This window comes from Akebia trifoliata, chromosome 15 (assembly GCF_017979445.1).
Source record: "Akebia trifoliata isolate Shusen 1 chromosome 15, ASM1797944v1, whole genome shotgun sequence".
Lineage (NCBI taxonomy): Eukaryota > Viridiplantae > Streptophyta > Magnoliopsida > Ranunculales > Lardizabalaceae > Akebia > Akebia trifoliata.
In genome coordinates, this window is record NC_141389.1 from 29,332,189 (window position 1) to 29,347,750 (window position 15,562).

Genomic DNA, 15,562 nt, shown 5'->3' on the forward strand with positions numbered 1-15,562 from the left:
TTTCGACATTGCAACTTCCCAAAACTTATCGATAACGTCATTACGCGAAACTAATTCTTCGGGTATCAAGAAGTATAGCCGATTGCTTTCAAGAACAATGCAATTTGGCAATATTGATCGATCTGATCCACATCGAATAATGTTGTAACCTACATGGATTGCTAGAATCTCTTTTACAAAGACTCCTTTCTTGAATTTGATTAAATCACCATTTTGTTTCATCACAAGGACTCCTTCCTTGGATGAAGATGAACATAAGCATAGTGAGCCCCCCATTGTTACAATTTTATGTTTATGTTTGTGTCTTGGAAAAATAGTGTGTGAGGGAGAGTGAGGGGAGTGATGGATTTTATATGCATGTATGCTTTATATTGAGTAGGAAAAAGATCCTAAGAGTAGAATAAGTACAAAATAAAGTGTCTAAGATTTATTATTTATTTAGGAATAATAAGAGAATTTGGTGTGACAAAGCAAAACTTATGCCTTTGTTTGGATTTATTAATAATCACAAATTTCTTGGAGAAGAATTATATTTTGGCCACTTCTTGATTTGGGCTCTCAATGGATTGGATCATACCCGAAATACGATCTGTACCGATCCATAACTAGGGTTTGGAACATAGTTTTATAACTCATCGAGTCGGCACAAAACTCAATCGACTCAATTCGCTTGGATTTCATAGTGTCTCAGCTTCAAAACTCAACGAAATCAACGGGGCAAGTCATCAAGTCGATTCGCTCAAAATTGCACTGCTTCATGTAAAAAATTCAATTGATTTTTCTGCTATATATAATATTTTAAGGTGAACAAAAATACATGTTCTATCTATTAAGAATACAGGTGCAATTGAAATAAGAAAACAAATCGAAAAATAAACACAAGACAAGATGCAATCACATAAAGAAACATAGAGATTTTACGTGATTCCCTCAAAAGTGAAATACATTCACGAATCACACCGATTCCAATATGAAGAGAAAACTCGTAGTTACAGATTACACATGATTGGATTTACAGTACCTCCTTGTTGACTAGTACTATCTGGCTCCAATAACCACAACACTATCTATTTTAAAATATTCGCTAATATGTATTAAAATACTTATATTTAATATGATAATATGTTTATCTAATATAATATAATATAATATAACATTTATCATCATAATATGTATCTAAATATATAACATTTATGTATATTATCTAGTGGAATCTGATAACTTATCAGACCTAGTCATTTGATAAGATCAAGTCCTATTTGATAATACACATGATACATTTTAACACACATTATTGTATCCTTATCAAAGCTCCTTAATCTAAACAATAGTTTTAAAACTTGAATCAAGTTTTCGACTCGAATATCCATTGAGTTGAGTCGACTTGTATCAATAGTTTTAGTGTTTACAATTTAGAAAATATTTAGTTTCTATATTCTAGAAAAAATAATTATATCTAACACATGACTTGATTGAGTTTCTAATCTGACTTGACGAGTATTCGAATACATGAAAAGCACCCTAGATCGTGATGTTGCATCTCTAATGATTCTGATATGCAAACTTGTTGAGTTGACTCAAAACTTACATAATTCAAATCAATCTGATTTTGAATTTGAACCAAGTCATTGAATTAACTCAATTCTTGACCAAGTCAACTCGGAAGCACACCAAGTCAGATTAGAAAATCACCTAGTCATGTGGTTAAACTCAATATCTATAGTTTCAAATATTATATATATATATATATATATATATATATATATATATATAATATATATATATTTTAATATTTAAAAAAATTAATACATAATAAAATTTCTTCTCACTGAAGTCAATACTATGTTGAACTGAAAACTGACTTAAATGTCCTGCCAAATCCAACTGAATGATTAGAGATATCATATAAAATCCAACAATCATAAAAATAAAGAAAACTATTAAATAAAATACCCATCATAATTAAACAGCAAATATATATATATATATATATATAAAATCTAGGAAAAGTTGTAATACTCACCACCACCAATAACAACAACAACAACCAAATCACAACAAGAACAGCATAAACAACATAAACAACACCAACAACAACAACAACGACAACAACCAATAATAAAGGGAAGTTTGTTCAAAATAAAGGAAATAGTTTCAATCTCAAAATTTAAGTTCTGGATGGATGGTTTGATTGATTATAGCTGAAGAGACAAATCAGGATGCTGATTATCCAATAAAGCTTGAGTACTCCGCTCGCCTTGCTGGTGGTGGCTATGCATTGTATCCCTCTCAGAGTCATAGAACCCCATTGGTTCAAAACGCGGGGCTTCCGCTGGAGCCAAACTTCGCTGCACATCTGGACGCACTGAATTCATCTCATGGAGCCGCATTTCCAGGAAAGCCATGTTGTAAACATTCTGTGTGTTGCATGGCCTGAGCTGGCCCCTCATCTGAGCCGAACCAACTCCATAGCTTTGGCTTGGTGCACCCATGGTTTGATCTTCATTGAAAAACAGTGAGGTGAAGTTGGTTGTGCTTCGTTCCGGGACAAGACCCGTCTGAGTTGAGTTGACGACATAGCTGGGGCCTGGTGCATTGATCGCGTTATTCTGTCCACCCACAGATAATGAGTTCAAGTTGGATTGGCCCCACCCCATGACTTGAGCTAACAGATTTGAGCCAGACCCATAACTTGGAGCCGGCGCAGCCATGGCTTGATTCTGTCCTTCCAAAGAATGTGAACCCACAGATAATGAATTCAAGTTGGATGGGCTCCACCCCACGACTTGAGCTAACACATTTGAGCCAGACCCATAACTTGGAGCACGCGCAGCCATGGCCTGATTCTGTCCTTCCAAAGAATGTGAACCCACAGATAATGAGTTCAAGTTGGATTGGTTCCACCCCACGACTTGAGCTAACACATTTGAGCCAGACCCATAACTTGGAGCTGGCACAGCCATGGCTTGATTCTGTCCTTCCAAAGCATGTGAACCCGCAGGTAATGAGTTCAAGTTGGATTGGCTCCACCCCACGGCTTGAGCTAACACATTTGAGCTAGACCCATAACTTGGAGCCGGCGCAGCCATGGCTTGATTCTGTCCTTCCAAAGAATGTGAACCCAAGCTGGGGTGTTGGCTCCATTCTGAGACTCGACTAGACTGACCAGAGTTGACATTGTAGCTTGGGCCTGATGTAGCATGCGCTTGGCTTGAAATCAGTGCTCGCATGCCTTGGTAAGGCGACGGACTTAATCTCGAACTATTATCGCCTCTAACAAGATATTGAAGCATCCCTGACTGAGGAAATTCAGAAGGCAATTCAACACGTCGGGTCTGATTCATTGCTGAGTACCCATTGCTGGAATTTCCCATCCCAATAGCAGGAACATTCATATTCCCAACACGGGCAATGGGAATATGTGAACCCAATTGAATCTCTGAGCTTGGATTTTGACGAACCATTTCTCCACCATAAGTACCATTATGGTTGAAGGAAGTACCAGAACCAGAAGAGTTTTTGTCAAGGAAATTGCGCGATGGAGGAATATTGATGTTGTTTGGAGGAGTGGGTATGGGTCTCTGTTGGACAGAAGTTGGGGGAATCTGATGAGTTTGTTGAGACATGACCTTCAACTTTTTTAATTTTCGGCTCACAACCATTTGAGCTGTTGGACCCAAATCTTTAGCAAACTTCGTCAAACTTTCTTCATATCCGATATCTCTCTGATTCATCTGAAGACCCACAGAGGATATAATCAACACATGGCTAAAAAAGCCAAAGTTTTTAGAACAGGGATGCTATAAAATGAATTCATGACTCTTAACATGATATTGTTTCATATATGATACGAAAAGGATGAATGACTTAGAGATTGCATATTGTTTTATCTTATAACACCAACAAGATTCAAGAGTTGAACCAATAAGCCACACCAATTGGAAATTTAGTGATAAAATAGATGCATGGCTACCTAAAAAGTTTAGAAAAGACAAGTAGACTCCCTCCACTATCTTAGAGCATCCATCAAGAACCATGGAGAGGAATCCAACAGAGTGAAACAATAAAAGACAATGGGAGGAAATTCATGTAGTTGGAGAAGAGGGCAGATTCCCTTCACCTCACACAATGCAAACTAGCTAATATGATCCAACTTGGACTCACCAAGTAGCGAACCTATGATGGAATATAAATAGATATATATAATCTTTGTTGCTATAGAAAGGACTTACAATCAGAAGCGGTTCTGATCTATCAATGAATTTTGAAGCTAGAGACTCATTCTCATTCAGGAAAGATTTCCAAGGCTTGTTTCCCCCACGCTGGTCTGCTTCAGACGGATCAGTCCTATCACCTCCAAAACCTGATGGGAGAAGAAGGGAAAGGAGTTTAGTATCTTCATAGATTCCTTAAGATGGGAGGGCAAGTAAAAGTTGGTAATATTATTGCACTCCATGGCAAAGAAAACCATGAACGCTTGCCTAAGGCATACATGAACTAAACCTTTTAATACAAAGCTGATAATCCAAATGTGGCATAATGATCCAAACTATTAAACCAATGACGTTCTTTGTAGAAGTTCTGTATATGTTGTTATCCTTCCAAAATCAGGTCAGTGATCTAATGATTAGGATCATCAGCATGCACAAAGTGACCTGTCAAGTGCATTATCGAGATCACAAGTCCGTACATTTTCACAGATAAGGGAGTCTTGCGCATTGAAACATGTACCCATGCATGTTTACGAGTTGGCATTGATGTTCAAAATAAATAAATGAAATAACTAAATAAGAGATCAGTTTTCACTTCTTACCAGAAGGAATTTCACATTTTCTTGAGTTTCTCCTGAGAATTGAGGGAGGATATGGCCTATCATTTGACGTGTAATCAATGGCTTTACCATTGGGTTTCACATCAATAGAAACCTTACTCCGTGAGCCCAGTCCATCACCCGGCTTCCTACCAGGTCTTCGTCTACCGGCTGCATATTCCAATTCAAAGTTTTGAGGATCATTTCTTAGAAAATGGAACATTTTCTTAGCCAATTCATGGATAGCACGAGCCTGGAACAATCACAAAATTCTTCATATTCAATAAATGAAGGAAGTAAGATCTTGTTAACTGACCACAAATCTTTAGGATAAGGCTTCAATGATGATGATGAATAAAGAATTGTAAAGCTTACATACCTGTCTGAAGAAAATGGTATTTGAGCAATTAAAATGCATCGCATTACTAGCTATCAGAAATACATCGTTCTGTGAGTCAAAAGAGCAAGGCTAAGTCATTCTGAAAAATCAAAAGGCCTTCAAAACCAAAAAAAAGATAATGAAAGTTGATCACTAGCAAACCTCGAATTGTTCAAGAGTAGTATACATTCCTTCTTCAAGTTTGGCTGTCATGGTCGCAAAATCCATTGGCTCTTTAATAACCTTATCGTAACCCACAACCTTCCAAAGCGAAAAAAAAAGTACCGTAAAAAAAACAAGGTTAAAACGAATTCATTCAGAGTGAAATGGAGAAACTAAGTGCCAAATACAAACCTCATCAATGTCAACTGGCTCAGCAAATATTCCATGTGAATCTCTCCTGAAATAAAACACACTCATTAAGTTTTAAACATCTACTCAAAGAAATTTCATTTCAAGATTGTACTCCTTTTCTTTTTAGACCTTTTGAAGCTGTTTACAATTGATATTTACGTTGTTTTCAATTCTACAAGACCCTGACTTACCGTATATAAACAAAATAGAAATGAACGTAAATGACTACGTACTTTTTCAGTACGTCAAGGAATAGTCGAAGTATTCGTTTTGGTGGCAGATTCAATGGTTGACCTGATACAAAAAAGCCAATTGTCGTCATAATCTTTGGTAGAACCTATACAATTTAAATCTCTTGTGACGAAGATGCTTACCATTATTGCTTGTATGATCCACATTGTTTGGGATGTCGCTTATCTGTACATGATTTAGAATGCAATCATGAAATCAAAACTCAAAAAAGGGTACTGGGAATTATGAGAATATAATAATCCCACAAACCTCTACAACCCAATCTTTTTTAGTCTCATTTTTGAACCATAATATCTTGATTGATTCTTTTTTTTGCTTATCGTGGGTATCCCCACTCTTCGGGTGAGACTAGTCCCATGGTCACATGCACTGCCCCCTCAGCAAGTCCTACGTGCAACTGGTTGAGTCAAGGGTCTACACGACCCTGGAGGGTAGCCCTAAGGATCTTTGATTGATTCTATTATGCCATTTTTTCTAGGAATAGAAGTGACATTGGTGACTAAATTTCATCGACATGGATCAATAAAATGGTAAGACAGAACTAGTACTGATGAGGAACATTGAATAATATATTTAGAAATTATACGATGCTAACAATACGCGCTTAGAACTATTCAACCCAACTTAGTGACACTTGGTTACTCTGCCTTTACAGATCAAAGGAAGATCCAAATAGTAAGATAAATTCGAAAACTAAGAGTCCAATAAAAGTGTCTTGGGTTCAATTTTCACGGTGATTTAAACCAGCATCCTTTTACAGTAAAAATAAATAAATAAATACAGAGTTTTCAGAGTGTGGATTTGATTATTAGTATGTCAAAATCAAATACTAATAAAAAAATAAATAAATAAATAAATAAAAATAAAACAAATAATAAACAGAATAAGTTCACCAAGTAAAATCAAAATAACTTGTTAGACTAGAAATTCAGTTCTTCATATTAGGGCCTTAGAAGCCCACATCAAATAAAGCAAAATAACAAATAAATAAAACATAATATTTTTACTGAATTTAAGAATCCAAGGAAGAGAAAATGGGTTCACATATATACTATAGCATTCAAGTATTTCTGTATAAGGGTCCACCAAATCCCAAGCACATCCACACACACAGACAAAAAATAAATAAATAAAGTTAGTTGTAAATTTTTATTTTTTTTGAAAAAAAAAATGAAAAATGATTTTTCCATAAATTTGGCAACCTTGTATTTATTTTTTATAACTTAAATAACTGACCCAGAACTCAACAAGAGAATATAACTTTTTTTTCCCCATCAAAATCCGAAAAATACAAAAACATATAATAATAACAATAAATAAATATAAATATTTTAAAAGAGAAAGAAACACAATTTAACTCTAACATATATATATATATATATATAGATATTTTCAGGTTTGACTGTGAAGATGAATAATATTTAAATTAAAAAAGAAAAAAAAAATAGAGATTTACCTGTTGAAGTTCTGTTTCAACAGAATTAACTACAACTTCCTCAATTGGCCTCAATTTTCTCTTCCTTCTGCCCCTTTTCTTCTCGGGCAGTTCGGGCAGACTATATTCACTGTCATCGTCTGATTCTTCTTCTGCCCGTTTTATTGATTCTTCTGGGCCCCCTCTGGACGAAGATGTTTGATGGGCCCTTGAAGCTTCCAGCGCGGAGAGACGCGCGCTTCTCCTATGGCCCTCATGTCCATACATCATCTCTCGCACTATTTAAGAACTAAAAAACAAAATCCACCTTGAAAAATGCATTAAAAAAATTAAGAAAATCAAATTACCCCTTATTTATTTATTTATTTCTAATTTATTATTTCTCTTTAAAAAAATAAAAATAAAATAAAATCTAGTTTAAAAGGGTTTTTTTTTTTAATGAAAACCCATGCTTTAATTTTTGGAAAAAATAAAATAAAATGAGAAGTCACATCAGAAAAATGCAGCTTGAATTAATTTTTTTTTTTTTTTTTACAAAAAAAATTTATCAAAGACCCAGACAAGAAAAATGCATGAGCAACAAAACCCAGATTTTATCTTTATTTTTATTTTTAAAAAAAGTTGAAATGAAATGGAATCACAGTTACAAAAGATAGAGAGTGAGAGAAGTTTTGTGTCTTTGAGACATGCAACGTTCGAAAACTCCAAGGGTGGGGTTTAAGTGGATGATGTGACCCTCAGGGGTCAATCAAATAGGTTTTACTTCTTTATCGGATTTGCAGACGGAAAAAACAAAGAAATGGAGAGACTGAGAGAGTAAAAATAGGGGTTTTTATGTCTCTCTGTCTTTTTTGTTTTTTAAAATTTTTTAATAAAAAATAATAGGAAAGAGAAGAAAAATAGGTGGATTCCTTTCCTTTTCTTTTTTCCTCTTTTATTACCTTCTAATTTTTTTTTTTCTATTTTTCTTGAATTTGTTGGAAAATAAAATATAACTTTCTTTTGAAGCTGATCAATTTTAGGCTGAAAAATAAATTGGTCAAGAAGGTAGAAATGATTTTTTTTTTATTTCTTTCTATTATTCCCTTTTTGGGGCCTTTTAAACTGGTAAGAGAAAGCAAGAAAATAATACTACAAAAGAATTATTTTTGACTAGCTTTCTACATTAGATCAAGATCAATAGTGTGGTGGGGTATAGAAGGAAAATATATTAATAAAATAAAAAGAGTGTGAGAGAGAAAGAAGATGAAGATTCATAAATAATTCAAGAAATCACAATAAAAATCCCATAAAAAATCACAATAAAAAAAAGGAAAAAAACACAATTGATCGAAGAAACTTAAAGAATGACATGATTACCATTTAGGCCGATTAATAAATATTGAGAAGAACGATATAAATCTATTTTGCCATTCAACTCTACATAGATCTATATCTTCAACCACAACATAAAAGAATAACAAAATACCACATTTTTTTTTCTTACCAACACTTAGCTAAAGAAACATGGAACATCGCTCCCCATTCTGAACTCCTCTGAAATGTACCAAAACCTCTGTGTTTCCTCCAGTTAAATAGCCTAGTCAGGTCTAGCCGTTTACATACCACTTCAATGAATTCATCCTTTTAAGATGTTCTTGGACTATACAGTGAGATTTATAGAAATACGCACAAGATTTCGGTGGTATTGAAACCGTAGATTTACATTGGAAAATGTGCACCAACCGAAACAATTGAATGTGCTTAGTCTTCGACCAGAAATGGAAAATAAAATTAAATACAAACATATCTCCTTCGTTGTCCTACTGTCGGTGCTGACGTGTATGGTGACAAATGGCAGGGCACGTTCTGGTAAGATTCGATACAACGAAGAGGGTAACCTCAACGTTGCAATACTAGGTCATAAGCACTAAGGCACTTGGCAAACTATAGCTGTAAAAATTTGAATTGGAGCGTTATGGTAAAGGGAAAATTTCTTAATAGACCCTGTGGAAGGGGTTTTTTTCTAAATATTTTTGTACGGTAACTTGATAGTCCATTTGGTGAACTTTTTATATCTAAATGGCCCCTAAACCTCATTCTCTCCTTATAATATTTTTTGAAGTACCCAAACTACCTTTTCTCATTTTCTTCACATACTTAGGTTTTTCAATAGGGATAACAATCATTTCTGCTGATTTTTTATAGTGAATGATGAATTGCACATATATATATATATATATATATATATGGAAAATGTTCGACACCCTTTTATTTGCCCTACATTTTACCCTACGTGTTTTGTCCTGCATGGGTTAGAAGTTTTGGAACGAGCCAATTTTTGATGAGGATGATCTCTATGGTGAGAAAATCATTCTCACCAAAAATCAGCCCATTTCAAAACTACAAACTCATGTAGGACAAAACACGTAGGGCAAAACGTAGGGTAAATAGTAGGGCGTCGAAGATGCCCTATATATATTTCAACGATTGGTAACAAAAATGGCAAACTAAATTGAGATTTTAAAACTTTTAAATACTTCATTATATCATTTGATTTGAGTGTCTGTTTTCGCAAATATAATATTTGTATTTTGGGAATTTTGAGAAGATCTATCTAGTGTCAAAATCGAAAAAATTGAATCACATTTGCAGTGCCAAGCTCAACACTTTTTATTATCAAGTACAACATTTGTATAATCCAAATCAAACAATAAAAATGTTGAACTAAACATTGTAAATGTGATTTAGATTTTTTTTATTCATTTTCTTGACCTTGACACTGGATAGATATTCTCGAAATACAAAAAATTCATATGTTACAGTTGTGAAACGAATACTTGAATTAAACATTCAATGAAATCTTCAAAAAGATTTAGAATCTCAACTGTGTTCGTCATTTTTTGTTACAAATCATTTTAAATAGATGGAAAAAATACATCTAAATATTTGAAGTTAGGAATATATCATTCTCCATTCGTTATTCACCTTTAAAAATTTTCGAAAATAATTGTATTCATCATTGAAAAACCCAAGTGTGCGAAAAAGATGAAAAAATGGTAGTTTGTCCGAAATTTTATAAGAGGAGATGATGTTGAGGGATCATTTAGATATAAAAAGTCTACTATATGGACTACCAAGCTATTGACCAAAAGTTAGGGACTATTTAAAAAGAAACCCCTCCCACATGGCATATTGAGTAATTTTCTTATGTTAAAATCTATAAAATAAAATGCAATGGTGGACCCCACTATATTGCCCACATAAAGGGTAGTTGAGATTTAATTTCATTGCGAATCTAGAGGATAATTTTAACTTTGTTGTCTTTCCTCTTTTACCCTCCTTTTCAAGAAGGGTTGGGATCCGTAAACCCATGAAAGTGAACTCATATGAAGTTCATACACAATCTCAACTGTGTAAATACTAAATCCAACTGTTAGGATTTATCTTCGAGATTCATGCTATATTCTTGGGATACCTATTTTATTTTGACCCTTGGATTTTGCATATACACGATCAGGATTGTGAGTGAATATATGAGTTCCCTTTCCATGTTTCTACCAATCCTAACCCTGTCAATAATACCCCTTATTTTATTGCCTATTTTGTTATCCACTATTTTTAACAATACCCTTCCAACTTTATTATCTTTCCTTTTTCTCCTACATTTTTTCAATAATAACCAAATAATTTTATTGTCTTTCCTTTTTTGACCTCCTTAAACTCAATCTTGTCCTATCATAGGATGACTTAAACATATTCTAGTGTGTGTACACACGAGATGGTTCAAGTAACAATGATGGTGACAACGGTTTTTGTCTTGTATGGGTTAAAATTTTTAGAAGAGCTGATTTTTGGCGAGGATAATCTCCTCACCATAGAGATCTTCATAACAAAAAATCAGCCCATTCCGAAATTTCTAATCCCATCAAAAGTGGTTTACAAAAAAAATTAACGCCAACGATTCTTCAACTTGTAAAATGTGGTTAGAAGTTTTTGAAAGAGCTGAGTTTTTGGTGAGGATGATCTCTTCACCATAGAGATCATCCTCACAAAAAATCAACCCATTCTGAAACTTCTAACCCCATCAAAAGTGATTTACAAAAAATTGTTATCCCTTGAATTGTCCCAATATATATATATATATATATAGGGGGCGGTTCGAGGGACGTGTTAGAAACCGTCTGAGAAACCCATGTTTCTCAGACGTTGGATTAAAGGAAACCGACGGCTGAGAACGCGTCACACATCAATTCCAAAGAATTTATGTAATTTTATAAAAGTCCCTCGTTTTTTTTTTTTTTTAAACTAAATCCAATAGAGAGAAGTTGTTTAAGGAAATAACTCTGTTTCCCTCTTACTCTCAACAAACCCGTCGTTTCCTTTGAACACTCCAGCTCTCTCTTCTCTCTCTCTATCTGTTGACCCATCCTTAATGGAAAATTTTCCAATTACGGAGGTATCGAACGTCCTCCAAATTGGGTTTTTATGCATACAGGCATCGGTTTCATTAAGGCCATATATGGTTGAAGTGCTGCAAATGTTAACCGATAAAGATTGCAAGATTCCTTTGCCAATGCAACCTCCATTTCTAAATGCTAGTGTAATGGACCCAAATACTAGCACCATGTCTTTTGTTACGGCTTCATCAGCATCAAACAAACCTATAGACACCTCCACCAAGTCTTACAGTTTTTTTAGTTCAGCATCAAATAGTTCGTTGAAGCATCCATACCAAGATAAAATATAGATCAAATACTCAAACAATCCATTATTTAATTTATCGTTGTAAGTATACATAATTCTCATATTCAAATATAGGATTACATCTCTCCAGTTGGAGCGATCAATGGGTCTGTAAGGATCTAGCGGACCTTGTTGTATTTATCATCAACTTTTCATCTTCAACCTTGTAAGTTACAATCAGTTTGGAGTTTCTATAGAAGCTAGTGAAAATGAGGTGGGGACAGTGGCACATATACGGTAAAAGATAGATATATATATATTTTTTTGGGTAGTGGTGGTGGTGGGTTGGTGTTGTTATGTTCTCCTTCTTAGATATATAATTACATGGTGCCCTGTTTTGTTCTCTCTGTCTCTGATTTTTTCTTTTGAATCCTATATAAATCTACTGCTCATTGATTTGAGTGGGTGGTTGAGAAAGAGAGCTTGATATTTGTTCGATCAAGGTCGATCGATCAAGAGATAGATTGAGAGAGAGTTTGGGTTCCTTGAGTCTTCTACAGATCGAGAAAGATGGAAGAGAGAGCTGGAATGTTCGAAGGAAATGAAGGATTCGTTGAGAGTGAAAGGGAAACAGAGTTATTTCCTTAAACAACTTCTTTGTTTTGGATTTAGTTTAAAAAAAAATAAAAAATGAGGGACTTTTATAAAAATACATAAACTCTTTGGAATTGACGTCTAACACGCTCTCAGCCGTCAGTTTCTCTTAATCCAACGTCTGAGAAACATGGGTTTCTCAGACGGTTTCTAACACGTCCCTCGAACCGTCCCCATATATATATATAACATCAGCCTATTCTGAAACTTCTAACCCCATCAAAAGTGGTTTACAAAAAATTGTTATCCCTTGAACCGTCCCAATATATATATATATATATGTGTGTGTGTGTGTGTGTGTGTGTGTGTAAATTAAAATTGATCATAAAATGAATTTGATTCAGGTACTAATATGCTTAGTCTATATTAGTGATTTATTGTCAAAGGTTGTGTGTTGGATCCACACATGCAGGGGTAAATTTATAGTAGGGGCAATGACCCACAATAATTTTTTAAAAATTAAGAGGATTTATAGACTATTGCGACAGATAACAATGACGGAAAATAAAATCTGGTGCCATTACTCCCATAAAATTTTTAAAATTTGTGATGCTCTTAATTGTCCCTATGTAGACAAATTGCAGCTCCACCCTTCCACACAAATCACACATTTTTTTATATTTATTTTCCATGTTGGTATTTTTCATTTTTATATGATATATGAGTGAACTTTGCATTAAAAAATGTGCACCAGCCCAAACACGTGTATGATGATTAACCATTGTTCACAACTGGAAAATAATTAAATATGGGGCAATGCCTTATTGTTCTACCATTGGCATCGTGGTTAGGGTATAAAATAGGCCGAATTTTATTGGAAATTAGTGGGTTTATCCGCCTATATCCGAATGATATATTGTTTTGAAAATAATGTTTCTAGGATTCCAAAATACCTTTTTCTACTTATTTAATATAATATGAGTTCATATAAAATAAAAAGATTATAATGGTAAAAAAAATAGTATAGCAATTAACAAAGAAGTGTAGTAGAAAAAAAATGTTATACAATTCGATATTATTCATCCCGACCCGAATCAATAATTTGGTCGGATCAAGTGAAAGCAAAATGATTGACATAACCAACTAGTATTGGGCATAGTAGCGAGAGCTTCCCTCCAAAAAGGGAGAGGGCTTTTGTTAAAACTCTCTCATTGGCCACCCATAGGGATTTATCCCATCTTGTCTGATATTTGTGATTGGTGGGGTCTTGCATCATTTGCATGTACTTAAGAGATTCAGGTGAGATATGGTGTTCTAAGAGACCAATTGCCTCACCCATGCTAGTTGGGCTTACGATTTTGAACACACCCATCATAACAAAATTTATGATTTGAATATGATTTTATCTTAGTAGTGACATAACCCCTTTAATTTTTTTAGGGATCAACTAGTTTCATACTACCAATGGCTAGTTGCACTCCAATCTTAAAAACAATACATTTAAATTTTCTTTTATCTCTTTTAACCTAGTTAACCTATTTTTTTCATGTTCCTGATTCTACCCGTGTTCTCTTTGTTTTAAGATATTTAATTATTTATTGATTAATTGATTGAGTTAAAATAGTATTCTTTAATGGAAACTTGTCTCGATCCCTTGAGGAACCTAATCGAAACCCAACCAAATCTTTATTGCACACATTTTTGAATGAGCAATAATTTTTGTAGGCATGATTGAAGATGAAATGCAACATTTTTTTGGATTGCAATCATACAAATGGAGTATAAGGGGGATGTTTTAAGTTGATGAATGCAATTGGTAAAGGGTGGTGTGCAACTAGTCAGTCCCTTATTATTGTATCTTAACCTACTAGTCGCACTTCTTCTATTTGCACGTACTTCTTTGAACCTTTCTTGCCCAACTTGAATGGAAGAAATTTGTTCCCCCATCTTATGATTGTGTGCAAGTGCATTTCTATTATTAATTCGAACACGAATGCCAAAATGTTTAGGTTTATACTCTTAAAAGTAATTAGTTACAAATGATCTTCTTCAAAGTTTTTGAGATAAAGCACTCTTCAATACCACAATCATAAATAAAGTTTTCAATCTTTCTTGCAATTGCTTGACTTACAAATATATTTGAATTAAAATATTAGAGCACGCAGGTAGAAAGACTAACTTGCTTGTGGGCATATTTGAGGAAGAAGACGAGAAAAATAAATATAATCCTTTTTTGAATGAAATCATACAAATGGAGTGTCGAAGGGTATTTTTAAAGTGGTGGGGGTGCAACTAGAAATGGGTGATGTGCTACTAATCACTCTCTTTTAAGTCAATAAAAATTAAAGATATTGACTTTTGGTCAATTAATGAAAACCTAATCTTGCATTTTATCGAGGATCTCAAACATTTTAGTGGGGGGCTTAGAGTAACTCCAATGCACTAGGGCTTGGTATCCTCTCCCACATGCCATTTTACAGAGTTAGAGCTTTCCGGAAGCACTCCAACATACTCGGGTTCTGACTCTCTTAGTTTAAAATATTTTGAGGAGAGAGATAATGGGAAGAGACAAAAGAAGAGAGTGAGTTTCTTTCCCTCTACTTGTTGACGGTAAAAAAAATAATGACAATTGTGAAAGATTTTATTATTGTCAAATTTGGGGAGAGTCATTTTGGCTCAGTAGGTTGTAGTGAAGATCCCTTCTACTAGCAAAAATTACTCTCCACAATAAAATGCCTATTTGCGTTGGAGTTTGTCTTGCACTCTAGTAACCTTAAAAATAGAGACCAATTATTAACACACCAACTTTGACTTATAACACACCAATTTATATGTAAATTGTTTAATTCCAAAAAAGTATGCTATAAGTAAAGAGTACTGATTTTTGGACTCCCCCACGTGACATACTCAAGAAACTCTCTTGATGTGGCATGTGTTACAATTATTGATCTTTTTGCCTCAAGATGCACAACTGCAAATATTTACGAGGATGTGTGCTGTGGACTGAGGAAAAAAAAAATCCATGGTTCTATCACATGCCACGTCAGGAGAGTATTTGAGTATGCCACGTGGG

At 34.2% G+C, this 15,562-nt stretch overlaps 1 protein-coding gene across 2 annotated transcripts; it reads right to left on the reverse strand.

Moving 5' to 3' along the window:
• Nucleotides 1-1,962: 1,962 nt before the first annotated feature.
• On the reverse strand, nt 1,963-8,988 carry LOC147385161 (uncharacterized). Of its 2 annotated transcripts, none has more exons than XM_086426130.1 (10): nt 8,717-8,988; nt 7,252-7,519; nt 5,918-5,960; nt 5,777-5,837; nt 5,544-5,589; nt 5,352-5,450; nt 5,190-5,258; nt 4,814-5,063; nt 4,233-4,363; nt 1,963-3,734 (listed from the first exon to the last, which is right to left on the reverse strand). In XM_086426130.1, the coding sequence occupies exons 2-10, from the start codon at nt 7,498-7,500 to the stop codon at nt 2,196-2,198; spliced, it is 2,487 nt and encodes an 828-aa protein (XP_086282256.1). In that variant the 5' UTR covers nt 7,501-7,519; nt 8,717-8,988; the 3' UTR covers nt 1,963-2,195. The 2 variants fall into 2 exon arrangements, with proteins under 2 accessions (XP_086282256.1, XP_086282257.1); XM_086426131.1 differs by having other exon boundaries at nt 7,252-7,537.
• Nucleotides 8,989-15,562: the final 6,574 nt, after the last annotated feature.

Bases quoted from the DNA above. Each gene is read 5' to 3' on its own strand.
- LOC147385161 (XM_086426130.1), bottom strand. From the start codon at position 7,500: ATGATGTATGGACATGAGGGCCATAGGAGAAGCGCGCGTCTCTCCGCG. The intron at 5,590-5,776 runs GTACGTAGTCAT...GTTTTATTTCAG, and splicing joins TTCCTTGACGTACTGAAAAA to GAGAGATTCACATGGAATAT. The intron at 5,064-5,189 runs GTATGTAAGCTT...TGATTGTTCCAG, and splicing joins ATACCATTTTCTTCAGACAG to GCTCGTGCTATCCATGAATT.